Source organism: Mya arenaria, chromosome 2, assembly GCF_026914265.1.
Source record: "Mya arenaria isolate MELC-2E11 chromosome 2, ASM2691426v1".
Lineage (NCBI taxonomy): Eukaryota > Metazoa > Mollusca > Bivalvia > Myida > Myidae > Mya > Mya arenaria.
This window is the reverse complement of record NC_069123.1, coordinates 14,130,464-14,152,509: the sequence shown is the minus strand read 5'-3', so window position 1 is coordinate 14,152,509 and position 22,046 is coordinate 14,130,464. Positions and strand designations below refer to the sequence as shown.

The 22,046-nt window shown below is 35.9% G+C and overlaps 1 protein-coding gene across 1 annotated transcript in view; it reads right to left on the bottom strand.

Annotated features, from left to right (window-relative positions):
* Positions 1-22,046, bottom strand: part of LOC128225170 (kinesin-like protein KIF19) — a 45,540-nt gene that overhangs the window by 2,841 nt on the left and 20,653 nt on the right. Inside the window, exons 5-19 of the mRNA XM_052935220.1 lie at positions 21,785-21,921; positions 21,084-21,209; positions 12,669-12,791; positions 12,158-12,314; positions 8,376-8,560; positions 6,938-7,097; positions 6,515-6,689; positions 5,936-6,006; positions 5,617-5,789; positions 2,931-3,144; positions 2,448-2,563; positions 1,946-2,040; positions 918-1,581; positions 523-610; positions 304-345 (exon numbers count right to left, since the gene is read on the bottom strand). Of these exons, the coding sequence (XP_052791180.1) occupies positions 304-345; positions 523-610; positions 918-1,581; positions 1,946-2,040; positions 2,448-2,563; positions 2,931-3,144; positions 5,617-5,789; positions 5,936-6,006; positions 6,515-6,689; positions 6,938-7,097; positions 8,376-8,560; positions 12,158-12,314; positions 12,669-12,791; positions 21,084-21,209; positions 21,785-21,921 (2,526 nt within the window). The remainder of the gene's footprint in view (positions 1-303; positions 346-522; positions 611-917; positions 1,582-1,945; positions 2,041-2,447; positions 2,564-2,930; positions 3,145-5,616; positions 5,790-5,935; positions 6,007-6,514; positions 6,690-6,937; positions 7,098-8,375; positions 8,561-12,157; positions 12,315-12,668; positions 12,792-21,083; positions 21,210-21,784; positions 21,922-22,046) is intronic.

Genomic DNA, 22,046 nt, shown 5'->3' with positions numbered 1-22,046 from the left:
GATCGCAGGTTTCCATATTTACTGTTTTATATGCCAAAAACTAATTTTTCTTATAGCGTTAGTAACGCGTTTAGCCATAAAACATACATTTTTGAACGTAAATATGAAAAATGCGATCTGATCTTTTATCAGCAGTCTTATATCAATAGTTTCCAAGGATTTACGCCAAAAATGGCTCATTCAAAGACAAAACAAATAAAAAGTTGTCAAAACATTCTATCAGTAAGAGTGCAGCTTTAAATAACTAAATACCGATATGGGGAAATAAACTACAAAAGCAGTATCGACCAAAGCGCTATTTACCTCTGTTATTGCGCTTTCTTCCCATCGAAACTGAATCGAAATCTGAAATAAAAGAGATATAGTGATAATAGAGGTATAACAATTGTATCAATTATTGTTTCATAAAGCAAATCGGTTCGAAACATTGCGATTTCTATGAAAGAAATATTTTTCATTACGTACCAATTATTATCAAAGGCAACGAATAGTTTATATTTTTTAAAAACGTTTGAAATATACCTTTATCAGGGTCAGTCCTGCTGGTTCGCTGTTTTTCGTTGTTTGAGCGGTTTTTACTCGCAGTTCGTCCCTGATTTTTTTTCAGGAACTGAAAGTTGAGATATGATGTTTATATCAAATTTAAATTACTGGAAGAGTCTGTAAGCCTATGAACCCAGTTCAACAAATCCAAACGCATGTCGGTTAGACCAGATTAAACACGATAATCTGAAGTAACTTGGTAAAAACGTCATGACTATGTAAAGGAACACACCTTTAGTCGTCATTTTTCCATCCGTTGATGTATAGTTTACAATTTTCGTAAGTACAGAAACAATATTTTTTTATCCGTTATTCAAGCTAAATTTTAAATGTATGTTTTAACTATTTTAAGTACGTCAACATATATTTCCTACCTGATGCGTATACCCATTTGTGTCCCTCTTCTTTTTCCGTTTTGTGTTTCCATCAACGGGTACCCACTGTCTGACGTTACGGTTGCGATCGCCGTTTGCCTCCCCAACACGTCGTAGAGGCGGCAGGGAACGCTCGGAAACCATTGTGTGCTTTGTAATCACCGAAAGACTGTCTTCACTCGGTGCCTTGTTGATGGAAACGTACGGATGGTCCGGAACGAAGGTCCGATTGTGTTTATCCAACCTACTTGGCGTCAAGTAGGCGTCCCTATCAGAGTTTTTATCAGTATTATTACCATTATTATTAACCGGTCGATATAAAGGCCGAGGCTCCAACGAGTTTCTATTCTCTTCATCCCGTTTTTCAATGTTTGTCAAATTTGTTTGCGCCTTGTTGCGCTTTCTGGCTGCCAGAGCGGCAATGTTGCGCGTGTTAGACACTATTGTGTGCCGATCGTTGAATGAGTTTCTTGAAGAAGAGTTCCCGTGATTGACCCTCTCACCCGGAGCGTCCAACGGCGGAGTTACCAGGTCGATTTCCTGACTTAGACTTGTTTGGTTTCGCCAGGCTCCTGAGAGGTTACCCCTCGCATCAAACTTAGAGTTGGCGTTTTCGATACCACGAGCCATAGGTGTTTGTGAAAATAGGCGGTCATCCGAATTTCTGAAAAAAAAGAATTACCGATGCCAATGTTTTTTTTTCTCTTTCAACTCTATATTAGAAACAAGGACATTTTTCTTAAACTGTTAATTAATATTAATTACGGAGACGCCTCAAAGAAACCACGAAGCACAGTTTTGTAAGCCATATTTTTTGCTTAAATGTCTGGTGGCTGTTTTTGTCATGTATTTTGCTTTCGCATTTTCTTGTCGTTCGCATATATGCGCCTCTTTGCCCGTTACATGGCGCATTTTAGCATTTCGCCCCAAAAAGGCGAAACACGAAATGGCAGAAATCAGTCACCATTTGATGAAAAACATCAGAAGTTAATTATTTTTTTTTATTTTTAAAAGAAAATTTTTCTTACGTCCTCCGTAAGTCGTTTTTACGTTGACGTCTGCTCATTATAGGCTCCGTCTCTTCCGTTAACGTACTGAGCTGATCTATGTCATATCCGTTAACCTGTTCATCAGTAAATACAATCATTTAACCACATATCCAAGATCGATAAATATATCTTACTATCCTGTTCTATATACTCCTTTTAAAACATCCGTTTATTGGGGGACATTGTCATTTCTAGTAATACCCAGAGTGTACAATTTAAAAAAGGGAGAAACTTTAGTAGTTGTAAGACGGTGCATCTTGGAAAACATATTGGAACCGGTTTTTCATACATATAAACATGTATATTGTCAGAGAATTTTTTTATGAAGTATCTTAAACTTGTACAAATAATTTTGAATTGTATTTTAATCATCTCACTTGCTATATACTAAGCTTGTACGAATATGTTTAATTCGATTCAATAATTCGATAGAAATTCGAGTGGATCAAAACTGAGACGTAATGCTTGAAGCGGACGTTACTTTGAGGCCATTATCGGAGGAGACGCTGACGTCGGAGTCCTCTCGCCGCAGGTTGTTTTCTAGGCGGTACATCTCTATCAGTTCTTCTAACTCTCGCGAGATTTCCAACCTGTGATCTGAAACCAAAATATCAAGTTGTAAGATCAACTGTTACCCCCTCCTTCGGAATAATCATGATATGCATACATGTAATTTATTTTCCGAGACCTTTGATTGGTGATCATGGTGTTGACAATGTGATTATGGAAATAATTACTTGCCTCTACGTGTTCTTTAATACAAGATGTTTGCCTTTTTGTTTTTGTAAATTCTGCATATTATTTCGATATTCATCTGCATTATTCGAAAGAGACATATATCTAAATTCAAATCGTGACAAACAACGCTGATCTAGTGATGATAACCAACGCTGATCTAGTGATGATAACTGCCAATGGCGCTTCGTGTTTCAGTATTCAACGAACATAAAATTATCATAAATACCATCAATAAGATTCTTCTGCTTCCTGATGATATGATCACACAAGTTCTGGTGCTGTCGGTAGCGAGATATAACCATGTCTTTCTTCTTAATCTGGAAGTCACGAATAAGACACGACGATTGGACCTCTGTGTTCTGGATTTCAAGAGCGTGTACCTTGCATAGCAACCGGAGAACATCTTTCTGATCCTCGGAGTTGATACGCTGTGGGATCATCTGAAAGAAACAAATCTTAAAGTGACACTCTTATTAAAAATCAATACGTACACATTTATAACAAACATTAATTTTAAGTAATTAACCTTAACTACTTAGTTATTTAGCATGTATGGAAAATATATTAATAACTGATAACAAGATTGTAACCGTGTATTTGATAGCTGAAAACGCCAACATATTAATTGATTGGTGAATGCTACAAGAATTGCTGTGAACTACGATCGTCTCATAAGGTATAAATGCCTTGTTTTCTGCAGCTTTCTTTCAACAGTGTGTGTATACCACGTGGTAAATGACGACATACATGCTACGTCGGAAGGCAAAAAATTGCTTGAAATGAAGACTTAAATCAAAGATAACCTTTCATTTACAACACCATTTTAAATGAAACAAAGGGCAGTCTATGTCGCTTAAAGAGCCCCGCATTTGTTTTATTACCAACATTTGATGAGGTCATTAGTTTCTTCAAACACTTCGACAAACCTGTTTCCAAAATAATGTTTTGACACTGCTCCGTCAGACGGCCGTATTGTGAAAAGGTTTGTCGAAGTGTCTTAAGAAACTAAACTCTCGATAAAATTCTGGTAAAAGACCGAAGGTGGGGCTCCGTAAGCAGCGTAGACTGCGATATGTTTCATTTAAAATGGTGAAGAAATAGTGACATTATCTTAAAGTCTTTTTTTCAAATCAAAATATTGCCTTCCGACGTTGCATTTATAACGTGGTATACACACACTGTTTCAAATTAAACTCTACATAAGAACCATTGTATTTCACATTTATTCATCTTTTTTTGTTATATTAAAACAATTGTATTAAATGAAGTAAATCTTATTTGGAAGTAAGAATGTATCTTTAATGTAATGAAGCGCCAACGAGGATAAGGCCTCTGTGTTCGAGGCTTATTCTCAAACTCCACTCGGCGATTACTTCCCCTTATATACAAATAACTGCCAATATTTTCATAGCAATCAGAGAGTTCATCTGTCCTTCGAATTTGATAAGAGACGGGATAACCTGATAATCGGTACTGATTCTAGGAAAAAAGTCATATATTTAAATTGTTGATATATGTTAGATGTGTCAAACATTAACAAAACTATTTGTATGATTATTTTTTTGTACTTAAGGACATCAATTAACGGAAACAAACATCTATTTAAATAAACCGTAAAAGAGGTTAGGAGAAAAAATAACAAAATCAGGACAAACACATTCATAGAAAGAAATTAATTGCGTAAAGAGTGCGGGTTCTTTGTTTATATCCGCCAATAAAAGAGATAAGACGCCTTTGAAGTTTCCTTGTAATAAATGTCAATGCTGGTCTAGGAATGCATTTTGCAACTGAAAAACACATTACGTTCCAACTGCACTAAACTGACAATGTTTATTTCATGTGTTGCAGTAAACATTCTCCAGCTCATGCTACTAAAAATTAGATTGTTTACGCTTTTAGTGAATTCTTAGACAATTGTAGACACATACTTGGACTTCTTCATTACGGATGGATTTCTATGAGACTATAACCTGTCACAGCAGATCACGGAATATGGTAATAACAAGGCGGGTAAGACGTCAAAGTCGGCGTTTCCAAGTTGTCTACGTGCAGAATGATTTCATGAATGAGATATAGCATACACAGCCAGCTGTAACGTTTTAATAGCAATGATTCTCACCTTTCAAACTTAAATAAATAAGTAGTTTTTCCTTAACAAATATTTATCTCCGAAACGTGTTCAAGTCCGCACGTCTTGACGTTTTATATAATTGATGTTTTTTGACGAATAATGGGAATCTCTTTTTAATACTTCGCAGAAATTTCTTATAATACTGAACACACGTAAAACCTCCCACCATAAGCCTCTGCCTCATACCTCACACAACAAATGCGTAACAAGACTATGAAAGAAGATTGGGAAACTTCGTTGAACAATCGAGGGTATGTCGTATGAAATTCAGGTGTTTTGTGACGAAAATGATCTCGCCTACGCTTGCCGTAGATTTTAAACGTGGTTTAAAACAATTCAGCATCGTAGGTCATTTTCGGCGTCAGGCGTATTTCATAGGGAAGTCATGCGATTGTGCTAAGATATACCAAAAGTTTGGTACGAAATTAGGTTAACCTCATAATCATGCCACTCCTGCAATAGTTTCACGATTTTCATACGTAACGCTCACAGCAATTTTATGATTGTCCTTTGACATGTTCCACAACCGTACGCCCTTTCTACGACTTTCGTGGGTTAATCCTACGCATTCTCCTAAGATTTGACTACGACAGCCTTGACCTATTTTAACTCCATCAGGGGTACAACCCATACTTCATATTTGAACGCTTCTAAGCTACTTTCGAAACCCCTTCTATTTCCCAAATCTACGCTAGACCTAATGTCCTAGACCCCCTTAAATCCTTCGACAATAAAATGCCTAGGTTATTAAAGGGGCTTTAGGCTACAAAGCACCACCAACCTCCTCTAGTTTGCGCGTTTTTGCGCGGGCTGTCTCCAGTTCTTTCTTGACAGAGGCTCGGAGCCGTTCTGTCTTATGCTTCTCGTCATGAAGAACCTTCAGCTCCTCTTTCGCTGTTCGAATCTCGTCGTCTATCTCATCGGTACCCCGGCCTTCCGATGCTTTCTTATTCTCTGAAATAGTTCATAGTCCATTTATTTACGTGACTAAGAACCATATTGAGGAAGTGGGTACAGCTATCGCCATTTTCATTGCAACTATATTTTTTGTGATTTGTACCAAATGCCTGTAAAATAGTAGAACAAACACAAACGCATACCCTCCAATATTTCATGCAGGGGTTTATCTGGCTTCTGTGCTTTGCTCTGTCTGGCCTGTTCTACTTCCCATCTGCAACAAAATATTACATTTGGTTATTACTTTGTCTATTTTGTCACACACAAGTTCAAAATAAATAGTGTCAGAGTTTTCAAGGTTACTTGATCGACTTTTATAAAGACATCAACACATATCGAGTATAGCATAAACATACATTACCGGGTTTAAATAATACCAAATGCACATGCTGTGCAAGACACACTAATGCCAATATTTATATATTCAATCAATCGTCAAATAATTTATTTGTTCAAAACAACTCCAAAACCGAAAGCCTATGCTGTTAAATATACAAAGTATCCAGTCTCGTACATATAATACATTGACAACTACAGGAACAAGTCCAGTAGTCAAAACTTAGAGCAAAACCCTTGTTACGAAGCAAATGGCTAGGGCCTAAACAAATAAACCTCATAGCTGTCCTTACATTTATTAATACTTTCAAAATTAGAAATATATTAAGTCATGTTAGACAGTCAATCAAATGTCAAAGAATCTAGGTTAATGAAACAGCAATTACTCAGTAATGATCATCTGGTTGCGGTTAGTCTCTAGAGATATCTCCATGGTAGCATTGCTGAGCTCCATCAGGGACTTTCGTAACTCCATCTGATCCTTAAAGGATATGAGAAGCTGCTCTTTTATCTTGGTCAGCTCCTCGCGGTCAGCAGCTCGGCGTGAACTTTGTACCTCCGCTGAATTGGAAAAACAGAGATGTTGACTGACTTGTTCATTATGCAGCTCTACAATCACTTCTTATGCTTGTTTTTATTTTATGAATAAGGAATACAATATTTTGTAAACAATGTAGACTTTTGGTGGAGATGTATGGCTTTGGCAACCAATCAAAGAGGTTAAATTATTGGCCAGTTGTTGTAAAATAAAAACAAATTATGCTTTTTATGTATTTAAAATTTAAGTATATGACCATTATATGGCTTACATTGTACGGACTGTATATCTGCAATGTGCGACTTCCGACCGGCGCTGGTGGTGGGGTTGTTGATTCGGTTCCGAAGACGGTTTATCTCCTCTCTTAATTCCTGGATGATATTCGTGTACTGGGCGATGTGGTACGCCACGTCAGTTACGTTGCGCCGTACCTAAAAAAGGAACATTGCAAGTGTTGACGTGTTGTTAAAACGCTACCGGTACGGGTCACTTAAAGTCGCACACCAAACACGTCCCGATGTGATGCAAGTACTTTGAACACAGCACAAAGAATGGTATGAACATTTTTGTCACTCAAAAGTTGGTGCTTTTCGTAGCACTGTTCATGCAGGTGATTCATTTGTAAGTACCATCCTGTGGATTCGAACCTTCTAGATGTGATACATAAATATCATAAGGTTAATTGAATGTGCAAGGAAAATGAGACGTGCACTACGATATTATTATTTTATACGGGATTTTACTAGAACAAAGGTTAAGACCCCGGCAGACTCTTGTTCCAGTAAACTCTTGTTTCACTGACCGTTCCAAGGCGGTAATCCCATAATTTATCGGTAAAACAATTTTGATGAGGGTGCGGTCCGATTTGTGGTGTTTATACGTTTTTACTGTGTGTGCCCTTAGTTCATTGTCGTCTGAGTCCTAAACAAATTTAGACAAAAACGGCTTGTCCCTGTAGTTCTCATTGTACTGTTCATAAAGGCTCAGACTAGTTACACTATGTAAAAATAATATTTTTTAAAATATGTATATTTGATTAAAAAAAGGGTTCGAAACAATGCAGCCTCGCTCTGTAAATATAATTTGATATGTTTTGTCTAGAAGTCAGTACAAAGTTTTGATTGTTTAAGGTTATTGTATATTGAAAAGAATGTGTATTGATTGTTCGTTGAAGGCGTCGGCTAATAAATTCACTTTATATCAAATACGAAATAAAAGATCCGTACAGGTATAATATACGCTTTACTCCGATTGAACGTCTACAAATTTTAACAGTGAGCTATTGATATAAGTAATAAATGCTTACAAAATAAACACAAGTTTAGAAGCTACTCAAAACGTTACACCGCACTTGAAAGGGGAATAAAATTACCTACTCTGAAATTGTCAATAAAACTTCTGTTCCATTATTATGATCTAATGAGACGAAAAGGTACTTTTGTCAGGAAAGGTAAATTAAGCACAAAATATCTCCCTCGTCTGTTTCAACCTTAAAATGCACTTATCATCAATATCGACACTGAGGACATTGTGTATTCTATAAGGCGTTGCTTTGATGTAAACTTCAAAGGGACTTTGAATAACAGTGGCATGTGTGTGTACGACATGCGTACATAAACATGTTTTAGAGGATATGCACGTCACATGTTGCATTCGGAATATATTTTAAAGATATATCATCATTGCTTTCACCCTTTATTAATGCTCACCTTTGTTTTGATGTGTTTTGCCCGGTCGGAGTAGACTAGCGTGTTTCGGGACTCCTCGAAATGTATGGAGGCAGGCGAGATGTGCGCGATCATCACCGTCTTGCAGTTTCCTCCCAGCGCGTCTTTCAGGAGCCTCGTTAGTTTACTATCCCGATAGTTTACGTATCCCTTACCGTTCTTATCGGCTGCAAAGGAAATGCAATTTTAGTTTTTGTCTCAATTAGCTGTTAATCAAATTTGACGAAATGTGTTTAGAATGGTATTACTTGTCCATCAACGGAATGTTAACATACTACCTGGAATACAAATGCTTTATCGTGCTTATGCAGCGAGTCATCGCGAAATGTTTATACCGTAATCTGATTGCGTTAACGCGGCATAGGCAACATGTTTATTTGAATTTGCATTGCTTAGCTGGATTGTCTAAATATTATTTTCATGAAATCTAATGTGCAAGCATGTCCGTTTTGATTAAGGCAATCTTAAAGATTAACCAAACATATTCAACGTCATGTCATGAGGAGTACTGGGGCCATGATTACGAACAGTCTCAATTCCAAGTCTAGACTCAAACTCAGAAAAGCATATTATGAAGGAACAAAAATCAATAATTTCTTCCATTTCTTTGACAAAAATATGTTAATAATAGTAAAACATTCCAATAACAATATATTTCAGCAAACTTCACCATCAATGCTACGATAGAAGGAATATTTCAATGAAATGAAGTTTTGCCATATTGAGTCTTGAGTCTGAACTCAGACTTGAGACTGTTCGTAACCATTGCCCCTGGTCTTGGCAGGCCGTCAGTAAGAACCGGGGAGGAGACTTTGTCGTCACTTTTAGATCCAAATAACTTAATATTGCTTGAAACTAGTATTGCTTTCCCCAAAAAGAATCATTGTCCGTTAGCCATAGGCGCTACTTTTCTGGCCAAAAGTTTGCTAATGTAAATTTAATTCAATGCATTGTACTTGTTTGAAATATAAAGTCGGTAAGCATATACTGTACTAGATTCATTAAATGCTTACGCAATTAGTATGGCAATTTATAACGCTGCTTATGAAACCAAATAACGATTTGCAAGTGGGTGTTCCTAGAAATTGTAACAGTGTACGCTAGATAAATCGACCCAAGCACAGCCTGGTCATATTAAGAACTATCTGTTAAGTTTAACTTAATCAGGACAAGCTTTCTCACAAACCCTGATAGAGGACGCTCATTACTTTGAAACAATTACTGTATTGTTCATCCCGAAGAATATTCAAACAACACTTCGTCATAAAATCAATCAAAATTGCTGGATTTTAGAAGACATTGATTTTGTAGTCATTCAAGCCAACCATATGGAACACGGTTCCTACGGTGACCGTTCTGAAAGGAAGGTATTTCAATAACTTAACATTAAGTGTCCATAGCGAGCATGTCAGCACTTTATATGCCTATAAAATTGTTGTAATCCCAAGTGGAAAGCGTTATCAATGCATTTCCACAGTGGCAGTAGCACATTCTATTCGATTACATGTCATTCATTTTTTTGAATAGTAAATAATATGGTGTCTTCAGGTCATTTAAATATTTCCTTAACAAATATTTTATCGCTTGAAATATGCTTATGTTTGCGAAAGACTTCTTTGAAAGCTCACGTTCCCAGTAACTTTCAGTGGGAAACAAGGGGGTTTGGCTGCGTGACTTAACTTATACACTTATGTTTTTGTCTGAATGCTACGGCTATGCTACTTGAACGGTTTGAGTACTCCAATACAACGCCTGCCTATACAACTAAACAGAAGTCGAGACGCAATAAAAACTCCTTAAAGATAGGGCTGAACGAGGACGGATTTATTATTTTATGTTTCAATTAGCAGTCCGTTAATAAGAAGATATGAAATTTGCACCAGAGACTTGCGGTTACAGTACTTTGAAACTAATAAAACTCCCGAAACAAATACACCTCCCAAAATGTACGCATAAATCACGCCTATGGCATCATATACCCGTGAAATTCCAGGAACAATTGGCATTTACAGTCGTCTTGATGCCAAATCTCCAACCAGACTAAATCTTATATCACCAGCAATAATTACTTATGTGCAGTAAGCAATGCTCAAATATTCCAAGTCGTGCAACGAAATGCAGTCATATGCTTCTGTACTGCTATAATTATGCACTAGGAACGAACACAATTCAATAATTACTGCTTTTTACTTTGATGTTGAGAGTTAATATATTGTTGTTAAGCCGCTGAAAATCAGCTCAGTAGAAATTAACGCTTAATGAAACCACCATGGATGTTTCGTAATATTGTCATAAAACGAAAGAAGTAATCTACAAAGCATTTAACTCTTCACGTATTCCCAATTAACAATATAATGCAGTAATTAGTACTACAAAATATATTATGTAATAATTTCTGACAATAAAGGTTGTAATAAAATAATAAGATGTAAAATTACAATCATAATAAAACATTTTATAGCATGGCGTTGCTTTTTCAGAGTGTGATACAACCATTACGCATTTTGTTATTAAACACTAGCGTAATTAGAACACTTTACAGACATTCTTTATCATGTTGAGTTCGGTTTGTAAAAATATATTTGTCGAGACCACGCAGCGGTGCAAACGGTTTCATGTTTATACACCGAGCACGACGTATTACAGGGCGCCAGAAAAGCAGCCTATCGTAATATTATATGTATTGTATGCCACTTTCAATTAATTCCATATTATTATGAACTGTTTGTAGTTAAATCATAACAAACAGCAGGTATCTTTTACACAACATTTGCCTGATATGAATGCATTTCATTTATGATTCATATATGCACAATTAGTGACTAAATCCTTTTGATAATGGATCGTTGAGGGAAACTATTAGCAAGAAATTTAGTATTAATCTTCATGTTTTGGCGACGAATGTGTAATGTGATAACAAATATCTCACATTTGTTGCCAAGTAATTCAATAATGCTACGAAACTCGTTTCACATGTTTTTGTATTTAATGGCAATTCCTGTAAGATTCTATACGAATTAAAGAGACATCAAAAGTAAGAACATATCATTATCCAAAATAGTAATAGGTAGTAGTTTATATAAGCAATATTATACCAACATTAGATGCAGATGGGATAATAATTATATTCATACAGAAAATATCATTTCACAAATTCACAGCTTTTACATGTACAAAAGCATTTGTTTTATTGAAATGTTACAAGTTAATGGATGGGTATATACTAAATATGTACATGTATGTGTTTTATCCAAACCGAAACATTTTATTTCACACTCTGTCTTTAAAAGTTTTTTTTTATAAACTTACTATCCTTTAACTGTTACATTCATTATATCTAGAGTTTTTGAGTGCATTTAGCTGAAGTGAAATACTGCCCATCTACCATATTATATAACTTGCATTGTACATAGTGAAATGTCTGAACATTGTCTTTGCATATTTGTTTCATGAATACAGTTTTTTTTGGCGATGAACCATCCACGTTCTTTATTTAGGAATTACAACAAATTCACCGCAAATGTAATACGATCCTACTTAGTGGTTAGGGAACTTATCCAAGCGGTAAAACCAACTTTTATTACTAACTATTTTGAAGTGTTTGTGTAACGTACTTAATTATGTTTGGAGTTATGTGATTTTTTTAGTGTTTGTTTTTCCTTGAAACGTGTACCTTTAAAACAGGACTTGCTTAAATTGCAGGGTACAGCCATGGTTATACACTATTAATTCTATTGTTAAATTATCCAATTGGTTATACTCACTGAGTGCGTTAATACAGTTTCCCAGGGCGAGCAAGGACCGGTTGATGTGCGCTCCCTCTACCATTCGCTTGCCCCTGTTGTGAGTGTTTGCGGCACGCTCCGAGCCCGCGAGGTCAATCAAAAACAATTTGCCCGTGCGGACTTCTTGCATTGTATTCTATGTGTATTAATATAAAAGGTCATGCTATTTTGATATAGTTTTAAAAATAGTTTGTAAAAAACACGAATCTGTTATAACAACGCCCTATTGTCTAATTCAAAACTTTCCGTCGTACCCTAACATGTGCGTATGCTAATACGTATGCACATATACTAGTATACGAATTTACATAGTATTGCCCATTAGATTCTGATTGAGAGACGGAATAAAATACAAATATTAAGTTATCTCTATAAAAATTCATTATTAAAGTAAGCATTTCAAATATGTTTTAACATTTTTACGGACTTTTCATTTATAGAAGTTCATTTGTAAAAATTCAGACGCACATACAACCATAAAACAACTTACCTTGACGCGGTTCTGTTGTCGCACGATCACTTGGAGAACGGCATGGGAGCGGGACGAAGTCTTGTTGGCGGCCGTCGGCTCTTGTGTCCGCTGGGTATTGCCTTGGAGTAGCAGGCCCATCACCTGTTGAAATGTAATAAGGCCGAGTTAAATCTTTGGTTCAATCGAAACAAATATATAAATAACAGAATGCTTGCCCCGATTCTTTGTAGTTTGGCAGATGGACTTGTCCCGGTGTATTCTATGCTTAATTTAACTAAATCAGGTCTTCATTTAAGTGCGTTTTAGGTTCTTACGTGACCAACGGGTCGTCGATTTATTTATTTGGATACATTTTCAAGCAAAAAGGGTTAATAAGAACCTTCCAGTAACCCAACAGAGCCTGCCCCTTTTCTGGTGCCCAAATAAGCCTATTGATGGCTGATGCACGGTAAACAAAAATAACAAATTATCAAAGAAGAGCGGGTTCGTCTCGTTATTGCGCGCACTATTTACTAGCCTGTTATTTCTGATTTATGGTAAAAAATCCTGTTGTTACAAATTCTTGCAACTGAAGTTTGACAGATAAAGATTTATTCTCCGCTGACCTTTCCTCTCTTATGAATAAATAATTATAATTCTATCAACACGCTTTTCATGCATCCATCACCCTTTCTCAGTCGTTCAACTTGTTTTTATTGTTGCCACAATTTCTTACAGTTGCCAATTCTTCTGGAAGAACTATTACAATAATAGCTGCAATTCATAAATAAATTAAAATCTAATGTTGCTGCAATGTTCTTTACCAAGGCAATCAGAAAGTAATTCAAGCAAACAACTTTCATAAAATCCTCGTTGCTCTATTGCGTCTGCACACATGTGTTTGTATGTGAGGTTACTGCGTTATTTTTTTGTTATTTTTTTAGGGGGGGGAGGTTAAATGATTTTTAAAGAACGCTAAATTATATTTCAATTATAACACAAATATGTCATGCAATGAATCACGTTAAAATGCATGTGATTCTTCGTAATTAAAATAAAGAAGGAAGGCTAGATCAAAGACAGGAATGAAACACGTCCTCCCCCTGTATTTGTTTCTATTACTAGGACGTCTTTTTCCCTTATCACGCGCACATCTAAGGGTAATTGAAGCTACGAGGACAAAAACTGCTTAATGAAATGATAGAATACAACACTCTTTTAAACACACTATATTTGTTGAATCGCTGGAAAGATATTTTCTGCACAAAATAGGGACGGCTACCGGCATACTTTTCAGAGCTAAACTGTGCGAATAACATAATTCATATTGTTAACATTGCACTGATGTCATATTGCGGGCCGACTGGGATTGTTTTCATTTAAATGAACAATTGAATCAGCATCGCATGGTATTTTATGAGATGGCTGAATTTGATCATAATGGTATTTATAATTAACTTAGTTTCACCATGAACGATTTCCAACATTAAAAAAAAATATAATTGTATACGATCCCTTAGTAATGATAAATCATACTACGACAGGTTAGCATTCATATGAAAAACCCGAATATATGTTTAACCATAAACCATTACTTTTAGGATCGTGTCAAATAAATTAACTGTCAATTAGATAATTGTTTTATTTTGCATTGGACGTAACATAACTTATGAAACTAAAAAGCTACCAATGGCGACTTCATTGTTTACACAACATTTTTTTTTTTGGTTAGCTGTACATTGCTTATATTCGTAAAAAATCATTGCATTATCAAAATAATTGAAGAGTGAAGAACAGCGCTCAGCTCTTATTATACAAGGAACTCCTTTGATAAGTTTTAGGTTACTTAGCGCTTTCATATTCTGATGTAAATATAAACTTGTCTTGTTAGAGGCTATTTGTTTTATGCTTGTGACTGCAAATATTTCAGACCTGTAATGCATGTTGATTTTTAACATGTTGCCTGAAAATGCATTATTAAGTTATGTAGTTTGAATTTTGGTTTTTTGTTTCAACTGAAATCAAACGTGAAGCTTCCCATTTTCAGGGCAAGAAAATTAGTTTTCTGTTGAATCTTTCATCGCCAAATTTCGGGTTTATATATTGGCAAACATTTGGCGGGCGAAACAGCGGTTATATTGGGGGAAGTTCAGGTGTCGTTAATGATAGGTCAAATATAACGACGAATTTTTGGTTAAGTTACTTATTCCTTTCATGAAGTCAACAGAGTTTATCCAAACTTCATTAAAACAAGGTTGGAGCAGTGTAATAATGAGCCAGCAGCAATAACGCTTTCCTCATAAACATACATCCTGCTGCAAAGTTTGTCAAAATAAACAAAAAATCGGGCTCTAAAGCGGTTTCAGCATTAACCACTTGTTTTCGGTACAATTGTTACATATTCAGTCTTTGCACATAAAGGCCTTTCAAAAAAAAGACGGGGTCATCAGGCTTCCAGAATCCACATATTTGACTAGCGGATACCTAAATGTATCCGACCCACAAACATGTGATATTTAGATGCCTGGTGACCCCATTTTTTGGAAGCGGTTAAAAGCGTTTGAAAGCGTTTTGTGTGCAGAGAAAATTTATAAATATTAAACCGAAATGTTTTGGTCTTCAATGATAGCAAAATATGTCGTCTGCGTCTGATTTCAGTTAAAATAAAGAGCAAAAATACAAACTATACTATTATTTATGTGTAATGTTCTCTTGGTCGCTCATTTAATATATCAGATATCAGTAATCAAATGCCTTTCAAATGATGCCAACCTTGTATTGGTACTAACCAAGAATGTAATTTCAAATGAAAACGAATGAAACTATCAGAGAGACCGAGCCTTCAGTGAATACCAGTATGGTGAATTCTTAGCGAACGAGACAATAAAATCTCAATTTTTAGAATCATTTCACATAATAAAAGAATATTAAATATCTGTACTTTGTAACGCTTATTTTGCCGTCAATACATTTTGAAGGGACGTGTCAATTGATTCAAGTATCTCCCGTCTCCTACGGTCGTTGCACTTTTAGTTTCTTGTGTTAACCTTGGCATTAACCTTGGCATTATGGAAGTTGTTAACAATAACGGCTAATGTATTTTACAGCAATAATATAATTAGAGATTTTTTGCATCAAAATATACCTAGCTAACATATGTTTATCCAACTCGAACCAGCCTTTTCTGAATGCATTTCATAATTAAACACGAACTAATGTCTAATCAAAAACAAGTTATCGCGGAACCACGTTATCTGTTTTTCTATTTCTGGAAATTAGTTCTCTTGTCATGCAAACTTTTAGTGTAATTATTCGTCTTAAGACAGAATCACCCATGTCACCGTACCTCAAGTATGGTGATGAATTGTTTCATTTCACGAATGCGTTTGAACCCATCGCTACAATGCTACACCCGGCATAAAGCCGGGATGGACAACGTTCCTTAGACAGCAACAAAAACTTGTACGCATGTATATGGAGGCAAGCCTAGGCATGCAACTTTTTAAAGGAAATGACCTGACGTTTCTCACACATCGCGTCGTAGTTAAAGCAAGTGTAAACCATGAAGTATCATTAGAATGCACCCCTCTTGCGGCTTTTAAGTAATATGATTTTATATTAAAAAATATATTGAAAATTTACAATCAACCAATTAAAACTGAAAAAAAATCAACCGGAAAAGCTTGTCAAATAACGTGTAGTCAAAGGACATGAAACTGGCACAATCTTACGACGGGCGATATTTGCGTAAATTATATAAACATTTCTTACATATGTTCAGTCTATTCATATCCTATAGTGGTTTTTGCCGACTAGGGATTAACTAGTAAGCGGTTGCACCTTCGTCGAGGGTCTTCTATTTGAAGCACATATAATTATATTAAACAAAATGCTTGCTTAGATGTTATGTAATTTTTCCAAAAGGCTCTTCCCTGTGTTGTCAATGCTTTATTCAATTAAGGCTGGTTTTCTTATGAGCGCGTTCTAGGTTTCCACTTAAGTAGCCAGTCAATCATCGGTATTTACGTCAGATACATTTTCAAACACAAAACATAAATAAGAACCTTCTAGTTACAGTGTCTGCTCCATTTCCGGTTTCATAACTAGCCTTATGACGCTTATGTGAGATAAACAAGTACAAGTTATCGAAGAAGAGCGAGCTCACGGCCTGTAAACGCCAGCTCCACCACTTTACGGTGGTGCAAAGAAAAAGAGCGGTCAACACTTCCGTGGTGGAGCTGTGCCCTATGTTTACACGAACAAACGTGAGAATGATTTATATTTTATTTGATAATTTCATTGAACGGACATATTTCGAAAATCGGAGAATGTGGTACCGTGTAAGAACACTTCTACTGTAGGCTGGTTACTATTTCGTTTCTATATTGTGCAAACTGTGGTGCCAGGAGCTTTTCTCCCGAATCGGACTTGTGCATATTTTGAGATCTGATTGCATAGCAAGTACATTTCGGTGCTTACACACCTCGTAAGAACATTCTCACGCATGCAAACATAACTGTTATGTATTGTACCTGTTGCTGAGTTGACCTTTCCTTACTCATGAATAAATAATTATATTTATATTATAACGTTGTGCATGCAACTATCACGCTTAATTAGTCGTTGACCTTGTTTTTAGTGTTGTCACCATTGCTATTAGTAGCAAATCTTTCTAGAAGAACTGTTACAATAATCGCTGATGGAATTCATGAATAGCTAATGTTGTTTCAATGTTCTTTTCTGATGCAATCAGAAAGTAATTGAATATAACGACGTAGATAAAATCCTCGTTATTGCTTCTAGGCAGGTACTTCATAAGTGTATGTATATTAGTGTATAGCATTATCAATAAAATAAGAATAAATTTTGATCAGTCACACAAAACGGTCTGTTTTTGTTGGGTAAAATTGGTTCTAAAGGATGCAATAAATAACTATAGAAACTATATGTGATTTTTCTTCATTAAGGCACAAAGCAAAGCTTGATCAAAGACATGTTATCAAGGAAACGCGGCATTTCTTTTTCTTTTTTTCTATTACTAGAACTTTATTTCCCTTTCACGCGAAAATCTATCAAAAACATGTTATCAAGGAAATGCGGCATCCATTTTTCTTTTTTCTATTACTGGAACTTTATTTCCTTTCCACGTGAAAATCTAACATAATTAAAGCGGCGAAGACAAAAACGGCATGAGGCAAATACTATATCTTGATAACATACATCACTCGTCTAATGACATTATATTTATCGAATCGCTGAAAAAAAGATTTCCTGAACGAAACAAGGGCGGATACCGGCATACTTTGCGCAGTATATAAGACAAACGAGAATGCGTCCCGTGCTGTTGTCAGCATGCTCGGCTATGCCATTATGAGATGGCTGAATTTGTTCTGAATGGTATTCATGAATAATTAATTAAAGTTGATCCGATTGTACTTTATCAACATCCATTCGAGTTCTCTTACGGTCGTTGAACTATTAGTTTCTTGTATTATAACCTTGGCATTTTGGAAGTCATAAACAACAGCAACTAATGTATTTTACAGCAATAACATACGTAGTTTGAGATTGTTGCATCGAAATATACCTAGCTTACATGTGTTTATCCAACACAAACCAGCCCTTTCTGAATGTCTTTCATAATTAAACTCGAATGACTAATCAAAACCGAGTTGTCGCTGTACAACGGTATCTGTTTTTTATTTCTGAAACTTACTTCTCTTATCACGCAAACTTTTAGGGTAATGATTCGTCTCAAGACAGAATCGTTAATGGCATTGTTCCTCACGTATGTTTCATTCCACGATTGAGTTTGAACCCATCGCTAGAAGGCGCCCATCCGGCACAAAGCCGGGATGGACAACGTCCATTGGACAGCAAAACATGCTGGAATGCTTTTCTATGGAGCAAGCCTGGACATGCAACTTTTTGAAGGGTGCGACCTGACAATTTCACACGTCCCGTCGCAAACCATGAAAACACTACAATAATTATATTAATGCACCCATCCTGCGGGTTTTTAGTAATATGATTTTATATAAAAAGGATTGAAAATTTAGCTATTTTAAACTTAAAAACATATCGGCAGGAAATACTTGAGTGCAATGACCAAATAATGCGTAGTCAACGAATATAAAGCTGACACAATCCAACGACATGCGACATTGAAGTCGGTATTTGCGTAAAAAGTTCTTACTTATTTTCTATATGTTCATGTACATTATAGTGGGTAAGGCCCACTGGGCTTTATGTAATGAACAGTTGCAACAGCGTTCCGTGACGTTTTACGAGAAGGCCCCACACTACAGGTTTGCAATTATGAATAATTTAGTTGACTTTTAAAGAATTTCAATGTGTTCACCGCAATGTAATTAAATTCGATCATCCATTCAATTTTATTGAGCTTGTTGATGTAGTAATTGCTTAAAAAAATGTTCAACAGGCCATTAATTATATAACAAATGATGGTTAGATGCAATGCCATAGAATATTTGATGTTTCTCTATAACACGTAACTCCTTAATTTACGAATCAGAAATGCCATGTAACAATCTCAGGAGTCGCATGGAACATTAACCATTAATTGTTGGTATTAAATGGAAGAGAAGAAAATGAAGAGGAGCGACACCTAGTATACCAGCACAAGCGAAAATTATTATTTATGTCATATCACCAGATCCTGATATGTTGACTGATTTCTGCCATTTCTTGCGCCAAATGACTAGCATTTTCGCCTCGCCACTTGACGCATTTTCTCTGCGTCACTTGATGCTTTTTGTGCCATTTACATAAAGAATGATAAAGTGAGTCACGTAGGTGTTTTAGTGCATGCTCTAAGAGAAAACAAAATGCCAATTATTTGTCCTAAGAGTATAGCTAGTCGGGACGATCACTTTGATTACCAGACTAAAGAAAAACATCAAAGACTGTGATATGCACCAAAGTCAGAAAGGACAAAACGATAAAAATGTCGGATCTAGTAAGGATACCCGCTGTAGATAAATCTGAACTACAAAACATTGATGTCATTAATTAACGACGAGGGTGCGTCAAGTGGCTCTACTAGAAAGTGATATACTAGCAAGTGCTGGTTTAGCACTAGTGAAAGCACGGAAGAATGAAACTGAAGATATTCTTATACAGTTTTTGCTGAAAGTGTGCTTAATTCTTTTTCTCTTATCTATTGAAAAGTACCAATGTTCACTTAAGCGCCTGGAGTCTGAGTTTTAGGATCAGATCCAGAAAAGCAAAATGTTTAATTTACAAACATCCTTTCATTTATTCTTTATTACAAATGGAGATATGATCATTGTAAAACAGTCTGTTTGTAACTTAAACAGCAACATTTTGCAACATTATCCCCAGTGGCAAATCTATTCGATGTATATGGGACCAAGGGATGGTCTTGAGTCTGTGTTTCAGACTTTGGCTCAAATGTTTTAAAATATATAAAATGTAACTCATTTAAAACAAAGATGTTGCCTGATTGTTGAACAGATTGTTTGTAATGCTTTACCGCTGGAACAGCAATTAACAACAAAATTAAAATTTCGCTTTCCAGAATATGGCCCCTAATTTCTCGAAACTTCTTAAGTCCCTTATAACAGGATTAATCTCGCTATTTTTCTTTGTCTAAAATTCACGTAATATTAACTTCATTAAGAATTATTAGACTTTAAATAGGAATTCCTTTTATGGTTATTACAATAAACCATATTTTATTTACCAAAATCACATTTAACTATGTGTTTTGTCTAATTGAAATAAGCTATTTAATCCTGTTGAGCTTTAGAAGTTTCGAGAAATTAGGATTTGAGTCTTAGACTCAGACTTAAGATGTTAGTGAATACGAGCCCTGTGTCACTTTTCTACAATGTTTGCAATTTAGGTCATGCCCTAATGTGTAATACGGTTCATATTTCTATCTAGAATGATAATGGCAGTAGAGACGCATCGCTCCGACCGTTGCACCAGCGGTTCCAATCACATATGCAGACTGATGTCATAGCAAGACAAATAGGGATGGCAATTGACCACACATATTGGTTCGCACAGCGGTGATAACTGATTAATAGCATGATACGGAGAGAACAGGTCTAACCTAACGAAGAGTGACGAACAAATTAGCAATAAAAGTAACTGTAACGACTATTTTATTGTGTTGCCCTACTTGTATGGTAAAATGAGTTCCACCCTGTGTCAAACAAAGGTCACCTCTGTCATTTTGTTTCATCGTGTTCAATGATTATTACATATGCATGATCGATAAAGATTTTTTGTAGGAACAGCCCAAGGAGCTTGCAAGCAATACAGATAAGTTAAGATTGGCGAAACAGTACACTATGCAGAAAGTTTGTTCACCTAGGCAAACAAAGTAATTCTGTTAACACAAAAAAAAAGTGGCTAAGTAGAAATTATAAGTTTTAAACTAATGGGCAAGAACTCTTTACGTACCTCATCTGTCGATCTGGCCTTGACCTCAGTAAGCCCAGCAACCTGGATTCCACCCTTGGCATCTTCGCGTAGGTCAAGGATTCCGGAACTGGGGTTCAAAAGGTCACGGATCATCTCGTTGTAGATCTGGGGGATTCAAGGTCGAGAGAAACTGAGCAAACAAGTCAAGACTTCTTTGATGTTGAACGTTTATGGGATATAACTAATCACATTTGTCTTAAATTGTTTTATAGTATTATTTCTAAGGAAAACTGACCTTGAGGAGTAAACGGTTTTTGATCTAACTAAGGCTATACTGTAGCGTTAATGGGAAATAAGTTTAATGTGAAAGGTGGACAGATTGTTTACCGGTTTGCAGTATCCTGCAAGGCACAAACTCGTTAGATACCGATTGGGAATAATAATTCCCATGAATAAAAAATAAGAAATGCTGCAGACCTCAGATTTCAATCCAACGATGTAAATATTATTTTAATGATAAGTATTATTTTATCAAAATTAATCAACAATCCAGAAACCAGATACTTAGGGTAAGCCGCTTTGCTTAATTCACAATTCTGAAAATCTGAATCATATTTAAAAAAATAACTAACTTAGAATACCGACTTATTAATTTTTTTTATCTAACTTAGAATACCGACTTATTTGAAAAAAAATAACAAACTTAGAATAACGACTTATCATGGCGGATAACTGCTTACCTCAAGGTAAGAGAGGGTGACCTTGTACTTCATATCCTCCCGGGTTTTGGCCATAGAGATAAACAGGTCGTTCAGGGTCCGGGCCATGATACCGGGGTCATCGTCTGTACCCAACATAGTGTACGTTTTGCCCGCGCCTGAAAGAGAAACATGGATTAGTGGGGCATTATGGTGGATGGAGCTTGTTTTATATCGCATATGCGAATTGAAAAAAGTAAATGATGGCATTTAACGACAACTTTTCCAAACTATTATCATTTTT